Here is a 17,835-nt window from a genome sequence, read left to right as displayed (position 1 = left end):
CCACATCTCTAATTCTTCAATTTTGTCTCTTTCTCTCTTGTTCCATGTCCAGATCTCACAGTCCTGCAGAAAAAACATTCCACAAAAACCTTTTCCATAACTGCAACCCCAATTGTTGCAAAATAAGTAGTTCTTTTTTTGGAAGGTTTGCTTTGCCATTGCAGTTATGAATGTAATTTCCTTTCTACTTGTTCAGTTATTGGTTAACATGCTCCCCAAATATCTGTACGGTTTCTTTTTGGTCAATTTTCATTGTCTAGTCTTGCAATCAAGTCTGGATAGCATTATTTGAAAGGATATTGTTTTTTTCAGCAAACTGTACCATGTCATCATCAAATCTGATGCAGTTGATCTTCTGGCCTCCTATGCTTACTCCTTCCTCCCCTACTTCTTGTGTTTTCATTGCCAAATTTTTTGTATGTGTGGTAAACAGACTTGGTGAAAGACAACCTTGTCTTGCTCATCTTGCAATTTCAAACCAGTCTTTCATACTAGTTCTAAGATCCAGGGTTGCCTTCTGCCTTGTGTAGAACTGCTTAATTACTCTCCTGTCCTTCCAGTTCACTTTCTTCAATTTTAGAATTTCCGTCATTTTATCCACTTTCACTGAGTCAAAGGCCTCTTCTAGATCTATCAAACACAAACTCATTCCTTCTCCTCTTGCAATATATCTTTCAACAATCATAATAATTATTCAATAGCATCTCTTGTACCTCTCCATTTTTTGAAACCAATTTGCCCTCCCCCTGTGTTCTCTCCCATTAGACATACCAATATATAATTCCATACTTTCAACATAATTTAGGCAGCATGAGGGATTATAGGCCACTTACTGTTCTGTATTCTGTGCATTTCTTGGTACCACTTTTGTATATCACATTTCACAAAACTGTCATTATTGCTTTGCCCTTTTCATCCATACACTCAAATAATTCTGTAGGAAGACGTACAAATCCAGCAGATTCATCTCTCTTCATTTCTTTTACCACTCTTTGTACTTCAGAGATCAGAAATGAAGTTCCATTTTCCTCTGACTCTATTTCATCTTCCATTTCAATGATTAGATCAGGTTTCTCTTTTACTCTATGTAAGTCTTCCATATGCCAATTTTGTCTCTTTGTTATTTCTTCTTCCTAATACAGTATCTTAAACATTTTCTTCCTCAGTTTTTCTTCCTCTACAGTTCACAGTCTGTTTATCTTAAGTGGCTCTCCACACCGTCTTATAAATTATGTCAGATCTTCTATATCATTACATTCTTCTTTCAAACACTGCTCCCTTCCTTTCTGTGTCTCTTATCTCATTCTTTTTACAGTCTTTTGAACATTGATCATTCTCATCCTCCTTGTTTTTGTCATTACTGTTGTTGCTTATCATTTCTTTGCTCTGGTTCCTTGGAAGTGTCCCACTTCTTCTTTTGTTGTTTCAATTACAGCACCTTTCATTTTTGTCCATTTTTTTCTCTACTTCTTCTTTTCGTGTTTTATCTTTTTCGGTTTGGGTTATCTTCTCTTTCAGTTTTCTCATTTCTTCTTCTCTTATATTATGTTCAGGTTCCATGTACTCACTCTGTATTTGGTCATAAAGTACACTAGAGCGGAAGTGAGTTGCTATAGAGCTAGCCACAAGTGGGCAGGCATGTTACGCATTGTGGAGCAAAACACGGCCGACAGGCATTGCCAAGCAGAGCCAGCTTAGTGAGGTACAGAACAGCTGACACTGCAATATGCTAGTGGTAGGACAGAAGTCTTTTCTCATTTGCCACCACAGAAGGGTTTAGAGTATGTGCCTTAAGCCCTAAATGAACATCGTCTGGAATGTATAAGTACCCAGCCATTTGTGTACTACAATATTCTCGTCTCAGTATCACAGCCTACACCACAAGCCTTTGACACCCAGAGCGACATCCTGGAATGCAGTATGGGATATCTATTCGGCCATGGGATGTGGCAGCCTGCCCTAAGTCACAAGAGCAGCAGCTGTTGGAGCAGAGAGCTGCCCGATTGCTGAAGTGAGGTCATGAATGCCTCTGTGGTATCATCAGCTGCTGCTGTACTGTCATCACAGTTGCAGCCGGAGGTATCACTGACAACAGCATTCAAGTGATGACGAGGTCGGCACCACCACTTGCGCTGTCACCAATGCAGGACGTCTATTGTTTTGTATGAGAGGCAACTGGACACCTCCAATCTTTTCCTGATGTACAATGGCTGAGGGTCACAGCAAAGAAGTTACTTAAACAAATGTATTGTCATCCTGACATCTCATTTTGCTCACCAGAGGTGAAAATACCTGGGTCATCTAACAGTTTTATGCTCATTTCTATCATGACGATCACATGATTGCTATTAATGCCAGTCCCTGAGAGTTTTTCACTGCATTGCTTGTCTGTTATCCACCACAATGTAATCTAATTGGTGTCTAGTTCTATCTCCTGATGAGGTCCATGTATAATGCCTTCTTTTGTGGTTTATGTACCTTGTATTAGCAATGAACTTCGTTTGCTGATGAGATTCAATTGACCTTTCATATTCACTACCCATTTCCTTTTACTGATCTACAGTAATATAATTTGAGCTTATATCTATCTAGATTTGCCTGTTTCAATTCAGATGTTTCAAAGGGATGCTCTGATAAGCACATTAAACATGTGGCATTCCTCATGCTCTGTCTATTAGTGTATCGATACATATGTTAAATCTTCTTAAAAGAAGATTGCTTATGTTTTGATGGAAGATGTTAAATTTTCCTGTTCCACAGTTTAGTCCAAGTTGGAATATTGTTTTTGTTAGTAGCTATTTCCACAAAACCCATATATACTCTGCAGCTCTGTCTTTCTGATGCGTTTATGTTATACAAAATGAATTTTTCCTTTTCATTCTGCAGCAGAGTGTGCTCTGATAAAAAAACTTCCTGGTAGATAAAATATATGTTTGGAAGCTAGAAGATGAGGTACTGGCAGAAGTAAAGCTGTGAGACTGGGTCATGTCTTGTGCTTGAATGGCTCAGTTGGTAGAGCACTTGCCAGTGAAAGTCAAACATCCTAGGATTGAGTCTCAGTCTTGCACATAGTTTTAATCTACTAGAAAATTTCATTTATCTTACAGTTACAACAGTGGAAATTTCTTATGCAGGATGAAGTCTGTTTTGTCAGGTTTTTTGATTCTGGCAATTAGTCATGCAAATAGCCTCTTATCCAAAGCATTCAGATGACCACCATGCTACGCTCTAATTTAGTAAAAGGCATTGCATCAGTCATATTCATTCACTCAGTCAATGAGTGAATGAAAATGTGCAGGTGTTAACTCCTCACTTTTGATGAGCTCTGCAATACTATATTCCACAGACAGTGCCATCCAATGGTTCCCATACTGCTCAAGGTGTGTTACATTTACAAGAAGCCAATTCGTGGTGATGCAGTACCAGCTAGAGTAAACCACTGCATTAGCCTTTGAGTTAATAAATTAATTAAGTAGTCTCATGTTCCGTGGATCTTTTTGCATGATAAATCATAAAGATGTGAGTTAATAACTTCTATCTGCCACCTTTTATACATAACAATAATAGAAATTCTTTTCTGGGATAGAAGCAGCTATCAAGGAAAAACTTTTCAGTTTGTTTTCACATTTTGCTTTGTTGTCTGTTTGACATTCTATATCACTGGGTAAGTGATCAAAAATTTTAGTTCGACCATTGTGCACCCCTTTCTGTGCTAGAGACAGCCTTAAAGTCAAATAATGAATGTCAATTTTCCTTCTAGTATTGTAATTATGAACATCACTGTTCCTTTTGAATTGCAGTGGATTATTTACAAAAAACTTCATGATGATAAACTTCATAATAATAAATATACTGTGAAGCAGTAGTCAGTATGCTCAACTCCTTAACCGCTTAACATAAAATCCCGAGTATACTTGTTTTTTTAATTCTGACGATATAATAAAATGTTGAGTATACTCGGGCTTATCATTTCTGACTGGCACACGTTTTAAAAGGCTGAATTTACTCGTTCTATCTCGTGTTTTGGCAGTTCCTTGATATTTTCGGTAAATGTCACTGTGGTGTGTTACTCTGAAGTGTATATTTCTGGCAAGAGATGTCTCTGAATCAGGCAGTTGTACTAGCGGTCACTCTACAATCTGTTCTTGCAGTTTGCCTGGTATTTTCTCACGTTTTATGAAAATGGAAAGTGAAGATGAGTTTGATATTGAATTTAGTGGGTCTGAGAGTTCTGAAGATAGCTATGAAGAGAGTTTGGAAGAAGGAAGTGATGAATCAGTTTCTTCTGAGTGTGACATTGCGAGCGCCAGAGTGTGGTATGAGATAGATCCATCTAAGCCACTGCCACCTGCTCCACCACGTTTTCCTTTTACAGGTAAACCTCAAATTCATTGTGAACCCTGTATTGAAGATGACTTGCATTATTTTAGACAGTTCATTGATGACGGATACATGCAAATTGTGGTTACCAAGACCAACAAATATGCAACACAAACAAACGTCCATGCATGGAAGACAACAACAATTGACGAATGTACATATTTGTTGCTGTAATATTGTTACAAAGCATTGTGAAAAAACCCACATATCAGATGTACTGGACAAAAAGAGCTACATTAGCCACACCAATTTTTAGAGAGGTTCTACCATTCAAGAGGTTTGTCAATTTGAAGAAGAACTTACATTTTTCAGACAATGCAACCTATAACGCAGAAAGCCATCCACAACCCAAACTGAATAAAGTTTGGCCTATTGTGAGCTACATGTCGGCTAAATTTAGAAACAGCTGTGTTCCAGAAAGAGATGTCACCGTAGATGAAAGCCTGCTGTTATATAAAGAGTGACTGGGATGGATCCGGTATTTGCCGCTCAAGAGAGCTAGGTTTGGCATAAATGCATTCATGTTGTGTGAGTCACAGACTGGATATGTTTTGTCCATAATTATTTACATTGGCAAGGGCACTATGTTTGAGGAAGAATACAAGGATCTGCCAATGTCGTCACAAATTGTAATGACACTAATGCAACCCTTGCTAAATATGGGATACTGCTTGACTCTAGATAATTATTATAGTTCTCCCCAGCTTGTTGACCTTCTGCTAACAAAAAGAACAGATATGTATGGCACCATGCGTCCTGAAAGAAAAGAAATGCCGCCTTCTTTCCGGACCAAGAAACTGAAGAAAGGGGAGGTTGCAGCATTCCAGTGAGGTAAATTGACTGCACTGAAATGGAAAGATAACAGAGACGTCTGCATGCTGTCTACTATCCACAGTGCAAAAATACAAACACAGAAAGTAAAAAACAAATATATTCCGAAACCAGTGGCTGTATTTGCCTATAATGACACAATGGGGTGTGTGGATAAAGTTGATCAGCACATCGCAATCAATTGATTGCCATGCAAGAGGGGTAAAAAGTTTTACAAGAGGATATTTTTTCATCTATTGGAATTAGCAGAATGGAATGCCTTTGTGCTATATAAAAACATGGAGGAAAGCTTACTGCCTTTGACTTTCACGTGGCTCTCGCTGAACAGCTCATTGCCAAACATCAGGGTGAGGAATGTTTACCCAAAGCAGCGGGCCATCCATCAGCAAAATCAACCCCAACTTGACTTGTTGGACGGCATTTTCCATCTACGATTCCTCCGACTGAGAAGAAGCAGAATCCAACAAGAATGTGTAGGATGTGCAGTAGTATGCATGATGCCAGAGGGAAGAAGGCATGGAGGGAATCAAGATACATGTGTAAAGACTGTGGTGTACCTTTGTGTATTGATCCTTGCTTCAAGGTATTTCACACAGTCACAAACATATAAACAATGGTTCTAACTTTTAATGGTTAGTGTTGCTGTTCACTTTTAGTGCTTTGATGCCCAGAATTACTGTAATTTTAAGAAGAAAAAAAAAGGTTAAACCAGGGGCTATTTAGAGATGAAAATGTCCATTGTTAAGCACCTAAAAAATAATTTCTTTGTTACTGTCATTATTGTGCTTCACTGAATATTTCATTTTGGCAATAAAAAAATAAGTTGAAAAAAGAACCATCATATTGTAAATAATACATATGTTTATTAAGAGGTTAAACAGATGAGTAGAAGATGATGGTGGGTAGGCATCACATATTATTCTTACAGCACATTTTTGAGCAATGAAAGCTTGCTTTCTTAAAGATGTGTTTCCCCAGAACATTATTCCATATGACATTATTATTGTATGAAAGCATGCAAAATAAGTCAACTTACTGATTTGTCTCTCCCTAAAATTTGCAATGATTCTAAGCAGAAATGTGGTGAACAAGTTTTTTTAGGAATTCTAAAGTGTGCTTTTTCCAGTTTAAATTCTCATCAATACGGGTGCCTAAGAATTTGGAAGTTTCCACTCTATTATCACGCCAAATATTATACTTACCACTGGTATAGTACTGCTAGATGTGCAGAACTGAATATGTTGTGTGTGTGTTTTTTTTTTTAATCGAGGTTGTGACCATTAATAGAAAACCAGTCAATGATACTTTTAAAGACATTGTTTACCATTTCTTCTGTTTACATATGTGTGCTTGCACTGATTGCAATACTAGTGCCATTGTGTATTATAAGTAATTGAGTTTGCTGCCACTGTTAAAAGGAGGACAAGATTGTATATGAGTCGGGTGAGCAGTCATAGCAATATATCATTTGAGACACAACTGTCAGGAACTAAATAATATTTCTGCTATTGTTTTGATCTGCTTTCTGTTTAAAAATGTTGAGAAAAGTTTTACATTTTTTGGTAAGATTTTACAATAGACATTGTTCTTCATTCCATCTTTACTGCTTATTCTTTGAGTGACATAGAACTCTCTCCGCCTGCCAGATACTTCAATCACAGGTGTTATCTGATGTTTTTGCCTATCTCATCCTGTCTTTTTCTAGCGTAAAATTGCTGTCAAAATGCTGTAGAAATTTTTCATCTTCATTAATCTCTTAAACATGGCTTCCATTTCTCTAGTTAGCTACAGTACGTGAGCGAGGTTAAGCTTACGCCTTGGGCTCTGCACAGCTACCCTTTTATCTCAGAGCAAGCAACAAACTGAACATGTTTGTATAAGGTTGTGCAACAAGCCCCTTTCTGTTGTGCCTTATAAACTCTTATTTGTTTGGCTGTAGACATCATCTATGTTTCTCATATACCTATCTAGCATGTCATCGGTTATTGATTTCTTATCAACAGGTTTTAAATGACTGTATGATCAACATATTTGGGTGGAGATACCATTTGTGTTCCTACATACCTACTTAGGGTTGTGATCAATTATTGTTTTTGTATTAGCAGGAGAGCTTCTGTAAAGTTTGGAAGGTAGGAGACGAGGTACTGGCAGAAGTAAAGCTGTGAGAATGGGGTGTGAGTCGTGCTTGCGTAGCTCAGTTGGTAGAGCACCTGCCTACGAAAGGCAAAGGTCCCGAGTTCGTGTCTCGGTCCAGCACAAAGTTTAAATCTGCCAGGAAGTTTCATATCAACGCACACTCTGCTGCAGAGTGAAAATCTCATTCTGGATCCTGTTCAGTCTTAGGACTGTCTTTTGGTTTACACGTTCCACTCTTACTATTGGCTTAGTGTCTTTAACAGAGCAGTAATTTATTTCGAATAGGTTAGTGTGTTTAAAAAATTAAACTCTAGAAGTAGTTATAGTAAATGACATCCATACTAAAATATTTTCTCATTCATTACACATACCTTGAAGTCCTTCTTCATGCTGTGATCTATCAAACTTGAAGTCAAGGTAAATAAATAAGCAAAGTAATTGAGTGTTTGTTGAGAGTATTTAAGAAATAATAATAATGATACTCTTATTGGGGAAAGTGCAGTATCGTGGAGGATACACGTGAATGGTTTGAATACTATGTAACATTCAAAGTAATTTATGACATGTAAATGATTATAATTGATAGTTATGTGTACATAAATTGCTAACCAACATTGTCTGAATAGTACAGTAAGTAATGTACATGGACAAGGAATAGAGTTCTAGGCCTGGCAGTGGAGGGCTGTGTTTTTAAGTGAAAAACATTATTCTTTGCACAAAGTTCCCTCTTTTCTTAATCCATTCCATGCATTGCTTCTCTAGTAAGTATGTTTCATCTTTGATATGTGAGTTGAAAATTTGTAAAATATCTAACTACATCTTCCATAACCTACACACTGAACTAAGAAGTTTTCCTGCCACAAATTTTTTTAGATGTGGGAACATTTGGAAAATTAGTCAACAGGACAAATATTCCAACAATTTATCATTTGCAGTGTTCAACCTACCTGTGGTACTCCCACAAAACCATATGCATCTATTGGATTGTTCAGAATGGCACTCACCTGAGAGAACTTAATTAATGGCTTGGTATGGATTTGAAGCACCAAGGGTTCCTTAGCTGCAGGCGGGTCATTACTACCAGTCCGCTTGTACTGTGCATGCTGGGGTCGCTTCAGCATCCATCTTAAGGTGTGTCTTGTATCTTGGAGTATGCGATCCTTATTTTAACCACATGGATTATAAGGATGGGATAAAATACCTTTATTTTCTCAACAACTTGGATAAGAAAGGAATGTTTAGTCATTAATCCAGTCAACATCCATTCTACTAAGAGAGCTTGAGTGTGCTTCATTAAAACAGAAATGCATAAACTGTAATGGGGCATTACCTGACATAACTAGATTACTGTTATTAAAAGGAGGGAGGGCAGTTATGACGCTTTTCTATATTCACAAAAAATCTGAAATACAAAAAAAAGCTATATTGACACTTTTCTCAATGACACTGCTACAGCAGAACACACAGATAGATTAATAAGAACAAAAACACTTGATAACAAAAGTGTTATCTCTGAATTTTTCACAAAATCAAGACAAAGGGTAGCATGACATGCTGTGATATAATCAATATTGATTTTCAATAGACTTGTATTACTGGAGATCAAGAAAGCTGCACGAAAATGCTTTAAAGCTCAACCATTTATATCAAACATCATGTTTTGTATGTAAAAGGTTTAGATACACCACTGTACCTTGTGAAGGAAATTCTACCATGTGGCTAGCCTGGAGCATCAACCCATAATGCAGGATCAGCATTGCATTAATCCTCAGGAAACAGCAGATACTAGGTGTTTAGAGGAAAGGAAAATCTAAGGACTTATAAAAATAAAAAGTATTCAAGACAATGACATGTACAAGCTTCATGACTTCCTCTGTCACAGCTGTTACAAAATATGTAACTAAAAGTAACAATGAAACTTGAACAGACGTCACCAAGACATCTGTACTTGGAATCCTAACCTTGTATCTCCATCCAAACTAACATAGTTTCTTTTCGAGCTTAAAACAAGTTATCATATCAAGACTTTCTCTAGTTGTCTTTGTGATGTGTTGAGGTCAGATTTTGCTGCTTGGTGTTTGGACTCGAACCAAACTTTGGATAGTACATGCTTTGCAGTGGGCCAGCAATTGCTTTCTGGGGCCATTAAACGATAGCAGGGTCCATCATTTCCAACAGAAAAGCTGTGCTAAAATTTAACAAAGTTTGACTAAGGAAAATGCTACAAGATGAAACCCTTCACTAAAATCCTCTAGATAGATGTTTATCTATGACTAGAGAGAGAGAGAGAGAGAGAGAGAGAGAGAGAGAGAGAGAGAGAGAGAGCTTTGAAACCTTTTCTGACATGATTTGAATAAACGAAGAGCCAGATCCTGAGGATTATGTAAGCTAAAGCCTCTGTCAGTGTTGATTAATTTATCTGTCACTCTCATCGCAGTTAATTCCTTTAATATACCACCCCCAGGGCGCAACATAATACTGATAACTTTGTATTTTATTTTATGCTCACAGGTGAGGATTGTTCAGTGACATTTGATTTAGCTGGCTGCATTAGACAGATGTACTGCTTGTGTTCTTTACTTCTTTGTTCAATTATTCTTTTAGTCTGTACAATACATGACATACCACAATGACATTTCATGTGGTATGCATCCAGGTTTTAGAGTCCTAGAATATAATTCACACAACATATATTTTTTAGTTTTATTGGAAATTTATATACATTTGGAATCATAATTCCCCCATCTTCCCACAAACAGTTCCAGCTTATGGAACATATGCGGTTTTTGCTGCTTCTTCATTGGTATTGGTTGCATCTGCAGGTGTTGTTGAATTGCAGTTCAGTTCTGGCTCAATCAAAGAGTGCTGGCTCAAATAGTCTTGAGTTCTTCAGTGACTCTTTCTTTTTCTGTCGGTACACATGCTGAACAATTTTACCTGTAATGTCACTATATCACTCAACGTCTATTGTAATTTTTTTCTGATGCATTGTAAAAGAAAACTCATTTCATAATGTTGTAAGAATATTTTGGGAAAGAATTAAAGTATGTCATCTACTGTGTGTCCTTACTGCACTTCTACACATTTTTCATCCTGTGAGGATCAAAAAGAAGTCCTTAATATTTCTTAGTTTCAGCCTGAAAGCCTGTTTGATTTAGTACCATCATTTGCACCATCTTATTGCAACAATCGTGTCCTCACAAACTATTGATTTTGAGCACAAAATAGTTTCATTGCTTTGTAAACTTAATTTTGTTCATGTATTGCTCCAGGTCAGATGAAAGCTACAGGCCACTAACTTCAGATGGATTTCTTTCTGTTGTCAAAAATTTCACAGTAAGATGTTTATTTTACTGCTCTGGATACAGTGCATTAACAGGGGTAGAATTTCTGTGCATTATATGGAATGTATGCTAGGTCCGTTACATGTGACTAGTTAAAATGGTGTATTAGTTTGAGACCTGAACCTTGAATGCATCTTTCAGGAGTAGTGATCAGCAAGCAGAGCAGCAGTCATTAGGAACCATCTGAAGATGGCAACAAGACTGTTTTCTGAAATATTGTGAAGAAGTTACAATGTGATCCAGGAAAACAACCAAGAATTCTGCAAGTTTGAAATACATCAGAATACATTACAGGGGCATTGTTAAACCAATTGCGTGACCTGGCATACATCACAGTGTGGCCTGGAACTTCAACAAGCTTTTCCATACTTCTTCCAGACACCACAGTCTTCCATGGTGTTGTGGGACTAGCACTTCTGGCACAATGAATATAATGGACAATTTGGCTGATCCTCAACTTTTCAGATGCTTCTGGACATTTCTTCCAAATTCTACAAACTCTCTCCCACAATGCTACAGGACTAGCATAGCAAGACCACTGAAGGTAATGTATAAATAAAAACATAATGTAAGAAATATTTTATTAAACAGTATCATGCAAAAGGCAGTTTTCTCGTAAAATGAAAAAGAACTTGTTTAAAAGCTTACAGTTTTCTGTGTTTTGTCCATGTGTCTACAGACCACAATGGCCTTTACTACTTCCATTATTTATATTCCACTAAGGATATTCTGTTACTTCACTAACTATAGGAAGCAAGTACATGCAACCGATTACAGCCACAGAAAGATCCAAGATGATGTGATAGCTAATTAACACTCATCATATTTCAAACTAAAGTCCTTCTGAGTATTTCCTGTTACCTTGGAGTGAAACATTGTGTTATCGATCAATACTAATAATAAATCTGTAACCAATTAACCCATTGTGGCTGTCTGTTTGTCTTTGGACACGCTAATCTCCAAAACTGCTAGATGAATTCACGTGGGTTTTGAGAGGTAACTTGAGCGTAGGTCAGGGTACCATATAGAAGTTAGTTCATCAAAACTGAATCACAAAAGAAGATACCATGATTTAAAGAAGATGTACAATTTTTTTTATATTTCTTTTTTTTATATGTGGTCTCTGCTCCTACGGGCATGTTTTCTGAAACAACACACACACACACACACACACACACACACACACATGTATATATAATTAAGGTGAGTACAGCCAATGATCTCTCAGTGCAGATGCACATCTGGCTTGAATTCTTACAGGAATTGGTAAAATGCTGATAATTGGTAGTGTGTGGATAAGTTCAGAATTTGGATCTGATGGGAACTGTGATAAGGTAGTCCCTGCTGCTACGATGACTGCTGGGCCTGGATGGCACAGTGGTCAGTGCATTTGCCTAGTAAGCAGGAGATACGGGTCCAAATTCCAGTCTGGCACAAATTTTCAACTTTCTCCATTGATTTAAATTATTGCCCATCCACAGCCAATGTCTGTAATTCCTTTCTGTTTTAAAACTTTCTTTTCTGTCTCTCTGAACATGCTAATCTCCAGAAATACTACATGGATTTTGTGGGGATTTCACTGGTAACTTCAGTGTAATTAGGTGCACCGTTCACAATATATTTCATCAAAACTGGATCACAAAAAACAAGACAGTCATACCTATTACGTATGTATGTTCATTTCACATCTCCTGTGAAATAACCTGCCTGATTTCAACCAAATGTGGTACACATATCACTCACTGTCTGGAAAAAATCACTGAGGGGATGTATCACAGGGGTAAGCGTGTGGTGAAAGAGAAGTGTAGAGCACGACATGCAAATACATAGATTTTATTTACACAGTATTTAAGAACGAGAGCACTAAGTGACTCGCAACAAATTTTCAAGCCTTTATGAAACTTTTCCTCCCTGACAGCCGCCACATAATGATGAAAGGAAAAAAGTTTATCGCTAAATACGTTTTTTCACATCAGGCATGACGTTTTCATTTATTACTTCTTTACTACTGTTCGCAGCATATTTTGCAGGCAGTGTTCACATATATAAGGTGTGGCAAATGACAGTAGTCTAGACAATTGGATACCATTGTACAGGAATGTATGCATATAACCACTCTCCGTAACATGCACACCATCGGTATGCCTGTCACGTGATTCACACCAGTTCAGAGTGTAGTGTAGGCCGTGTCAGTGTGAGTGGAGCTGTGGAAAGGGGATGATACTCACAGTGGAGCAGCGGGTGTCCATTGAGGAAAGTTACGTGACAACAAAGTCGTGGAAACGGTGTGGCCAGTTGTTCACTTAGAAGTTTAATGTGTGAAAGTGTCAGTGAAGAGTGCCATGCAATGCTTAGTCTGGAAATGGTGTCAGACAGAATCTATTTTGAATAAGTAAGAAAACACTCCAAAAAGTGCCAGGAAATACCTGCAGTTACTTCCAACAGCATGGAGCAACTGCCCATACTGCCAGGCAAACCTTGAATCACCCCTGACAGAGTTGTTAACAGAGGTCAGTGTGGTCGCAGCCCTAGCTGGCCACCCACGTCACCTGATCTGTCAGCGTGTGATTATTTTATGTTGGGTGGCCACTAGTCTTAAGTGTATTGTGACAAACATAGTAGTCTTAAGAACTGTAGCAGAACATTTCGGATGAGATTGCAGCAATTCCGCCAGTCCAACCTTGATCTGCCTTCAGCAACTTGCTGGTCAGGCCCCAAAAGCACCAACAGAAGGATGGTGGTCACTATCAACACCTGCTATAGTCATGTTAGTACTGTATTTCCATTCCTCTGCTGTGTTTCTTTGTATCCTGGAGTTCTGTTCACCAGGCCACTTTTATTTGCGTCGCCAATGAATGTAATACTTACAAAAATATATCATTGTACAACACAAAGTTCAGAATATATGATGTCGTAAACACTGAGTTGTGTGAAAAACTACCGCAGAACTTTCAAATATATGAATGGAACTAGGAAAGTTTTGCAATAAAGCTTTATTTCTTTAATTTCTTCGAAATAGTTTCCGCCACATTGAATACACCTCTCCGTCCTCCAAAACCAATCCCTAAATCATCTCTCCCAAGTTTCTGTAGGGAGTAAGGCACACTAGTTGTCCCAAGCCCTTGGGAGGTACTCATCATTTGAAAGCTGCACTACTTTGAGCTTCATTTTCACACCTAGAACTGTGCAAAGACACAAGAAGCAAAGTCTGGACTGTAAGGTGGATGCTCAAGAAGTTTCTGTCCTCTACCCCACAAATACTTGATGCATGTTTTGGCGCGGTGAGCTGAGCATTGTCGTGATGGAGGAACCATGTATCAAAAAATGGTTCTGAGCACTGTGGGACTAACTTCTGAGGTCATCAGTCCCCTAGAACTTAGAACTACTTAAACCTAGCTAACCTAAGGACATCACACACATCCATGCCCGAGGCAGGATTCGAACCTGGGACCGTAGCGGTAGCGCGGTTCCAGACTGTAGCGCCTAGAACTGCTCGAGAACCATGTATCCATTCTTGACTTTGGTCATAGGTTCTTCAAAGATTGTAGGACTTCAGGCAGGCACTATTCAGTGTAAAGTGTGTAGTACAAGGTACTTAATCGATTCGAAGAATATTACGCGAATTAGGGAAAAATATTTTCTCTTTGAAAAAGCTGTTGAACTTCATCGTATTTCTGAAAGCGCTTCTCTTGGTTGATATATGTTGCGTGATACGATTATACTGTCTTACTCCATACAACAAAATTTGTTGCATAATATATTAAACACGCAAACAAAGTTGACACTCGGCGCGCTGGCTGATGCTTGGGGCTGTAAATGGGAAATGCCTTTGCAGTCTCTTCCATCAGCCACCGCGCCGAATGTCAACTTCGTTTTGCACGTTTAATACATGTTGCATAATGTGTGGCTACTCTAACCTATCCAGTAACTGAAGAAGTAAGCACTTACTGACTTGCAACAAACTTTACACATAATTTGGAACATTTATGAAACCTTTTCTTGCTGACAACCAGGGGTGAAGCGCGCAAGAAACTGCAGTAATCGCCGACTTCAGTTACAGATAAGATACTTTTTTTTAATATTTAGACATTCTTTATGTATATTTTTTCTACAATTCCAGTTGCCGGAATACTTATAAAAAGCAATGTTAATCCGCGGACATTTAAGAAATTAATGGCTGTCAGTGTGACAGGCTCCAGTTTCAGTGACCACAGGGGTTGGTCAGCTATATGCTACACTCCTGTAACTTCCCAGTCTTTCTTTCTTTCTTTCGCTTACGCCATAATCCCGCAGCTATCGCAGGGTCGGCGTGGTTACAACGGATATGACAGTGTTAGTTGTAGGGTTGGCCGGATGTCCTTCCTGCCGCCACCCCGTAACCCCCAGGACGGAATCAGTGTACCCCAACTGTCTGCGTCTAGTGTAAATCGTGAAGTAGTGCGGACGTGTTTCAAATGTTTGCGACGCGTGTAACTGAAGCGGAACGTGGGGACCAGCCCGGTATTCACCCAGCGGGATGTGGGAAACCGCCTAAAAACCACATCCAGGCCTGTAACTTCCCAGTAACAGGGATTAACGCTGCGCACGCATCCCATTGCAAGGTTCATCCCCTCTCGCTGCCGCTAGAGAAAGAGGAGGAGGATTGTGCAGCTGTTAACCCTGCAGTAGTTTTCGTTACATTATTAGTCGCGTGGGTGACAGCTGAAACCTGTCATTGTTTTCAGTGTTATTGTGTTCATTGTTAAAATATGTTCATTGTTAACATAATGAAACAAATTAGGATATATGCTTTCGTAACGATATGGGATTCAATAAATTACTCAACTCTACACTTGAATGCACTATATTAGTTATGATAACCACACATAACATATGACAACAAACAAAAGTAAACTTTTATTACAGTGAAAGTGATTAAGTGTGGTTTGTGAGCCGTACACTGCAATACCTGTGTATGAGCCTCACTAATATAAGTTAAACAAATATTTCCAAAATTACTTTCTGACTTATGTATTATTTCAGTCCGAACTGTCCAAACAGTTGACACAAACTTCATTTAAATGATGAGGACAGCTCCACTTATCGCACCCGACACGCTACTTCCTGGCTGATATGTGCCGTGATCTACCACGCTTGCAACATATTCCAGTTTTCCCCTTTCTTTCCTCTTGCGCCCTGTATACAGTCTCTTCCATTCCAAGCAGTAGAAGTCTACGTCTTCTGACGCTCCTTAGAAAGGGTGGTGGCTCACGCCTCCTTTCTATTTGGAGCTTTGTAAGTTTTCATGTAAAATTAGTTAGGAAAGTTATTCTCTTCAGTGTTTTATCTTCATTTTTATTGAATTTATAAATGCAAAATGCATTTATTGCAGCTAGGTTTAATAGACTGTAGAACACTACAATTGTAATCCCTGGTGTCACCGTCGATAACATCGCCCTGGTGCACTGTAGAAATTCCAAGGACAGCTTTATTCTTCTTGGGACAGTATAACTTCTATTATTTGTTTACCTGGAAGAAACTCCAGAGGCACTTCGTGTTTATTTCGGCGAAATTTTCCCACATACGTGAGACCCTTATCTTTGAGACTTTCAGTACGAAGATGTGTCGAAAATTAGTTATCGGCGGGTAAATTTCTGTTAGTGCCTGTATTTGGCTCCACCATTCTTATTGCTTCATTTAGGCTATTGATTTGTTTATAAGGTCCATCAGACTGCGAACCATCAAAGATTTCTAAATTTACTTTATATGCTGTCTTAGCATCAACTACGCCATAGGTTTTCAACCTGTACTTAGCGAGTTTGCTAGATATGAACTGCCGAAAAGGCAGTTACCCCTAAACGTTAACATTTGTTCATCTACAGTACGGTATTCACTTGGTGAGAAATATTCCAGGAAATTATGTACTATTGTTTGAAACAACTCTCTTTTGGGAGCTAACTTGTCAGTTTCCTTTCTGAAGTTTCTGTCTCTTACATAACCAAAGTGTAAGGATATTAAGAGAAAACGAGATCTTTGTTCACTCACTGATAAGTAACATGATTTGGAACTGTCCCAAATTTGATGATTGTTTTCCCTAGATGGTCTCATTGTGCCCACTAGCCGACAAGATTCAGAAACTCAACTATGCTCTGACTCTGTACAATGGGCATCTCGATCCCCGCCAAAATGTGGCCGGACCGTTTCAATGAAAATATTTTAGAATTGGTTATTATTCTAATGACATTATCATCGAAGAAAAGCCGAACAGGCCAGGTTCAGATTTGATTTCTCGGGCTACATTTCGCGATCCAGGCAGATAGACTACTATTGGGTGCCCGAGTATCTGTGTTGGTTGGGGGCTTCTGTTTCAGCAATTTTGTGTCTTGTCTTTATCCAAGAAGTACCTTTCATTTGCATCGTCACTTAAAACATCATCTTCTTCATCCTCTGACATCATCTGCTGAGAAGATGGATGGTGGTCACTGAGCACTACGTTGTCTTCTTCACCTTTAGAATCGTCAAAGAAGGACCAATGACCCCGCTGTTTGGTCCCCTTGCACAAATCAACCACCTATCATCAAAGAAGATGAGATCCTCATCTGTATAACGAAGTTTGTAAAACCAATCAAACAATGTTGGTGGGTCTGAAGTTATCCCAACATTCCTTCTTTTATTTGGTACGAACATCCAAATATTAGCAGTAGTAATTGCAACTGTAAAGATCAAAGAAAATGTGAAAAGAGTAAGAAATAGAAATGCAGTGCGAAGCATATTATATTTTGTTTAAACTCAATGATATCGACATTAAACATTGAAAAATAAATAACTTACATATCGAAATAGAAACACAACAATAGAGAAATACTGACCTTTAAAGTGGAACTGGAAGCTAAAAAAATACACATCTGTGCAAAACCGGTACGGGCGACAACATAACAAAAAAAAAAAAAAAAGTAACCCTTGTGACTACTCAAGGGCTACAGGCAGTTGATAATAAGCGTAGCGTGACGATCCCCTAGCTCTTCTAAAAGACACCGTGTATTACTGTTTTGCGCTCTACATTGATGAAGTGTGCAGATACAAATCAGGGAACATATTTCAGTGTTTCATGGTGCTGTAGTGCATATTATTATTTATTCATTGTAATTTTAGTGAACAGGTATAT

At 38.4% G+C, this 17,835-nt stretch overlaps 1 protein-coding gene across 1 annotated transcript in view; it reads left to right on the top strand.

The window, feature by feature from the left end:
• Positions 1 to 17,835, top strand: part of LOC126235403 (putative ankyrin repeat protein RF_0381) — a 156,878-nt gene that overhangs the window by 105,945 nt on the left and 33,098 nt on the right. The window contains exon 4 of the mRNA XM_049944124.1: positions 4,152 to 4,375. Coding sequence (XP_049800081.1) covers positions 4,152 to 4,375 — 224 coding nt within the window. The remainder of the gene's footprint in view (positions 1 to 4,151; positions 4,376 to 17,835) is intronic.

This window comes from Schistocerca nitens, chromosome 2 (genome assembly GCF_023898315.1).
Source record: "Schistocerca nitens isolate TAMUIC-IGC-003100 chromosome 2, iqSchNite1.1, whole genome shotgun sequence".
In the NCBI taxonomy this organism is placed as follows: Eukaryota; Metazoa; Arthropoda; class Insecta; order Orthoptera; family Acrididae; genus Schistocerca; species Schistocerca nitens.
The sequence above is the reverse complement of the archived record's forward strand: the minus strand, read 5'-3'. Positions and strand labels throughout refer to the sequence as shown.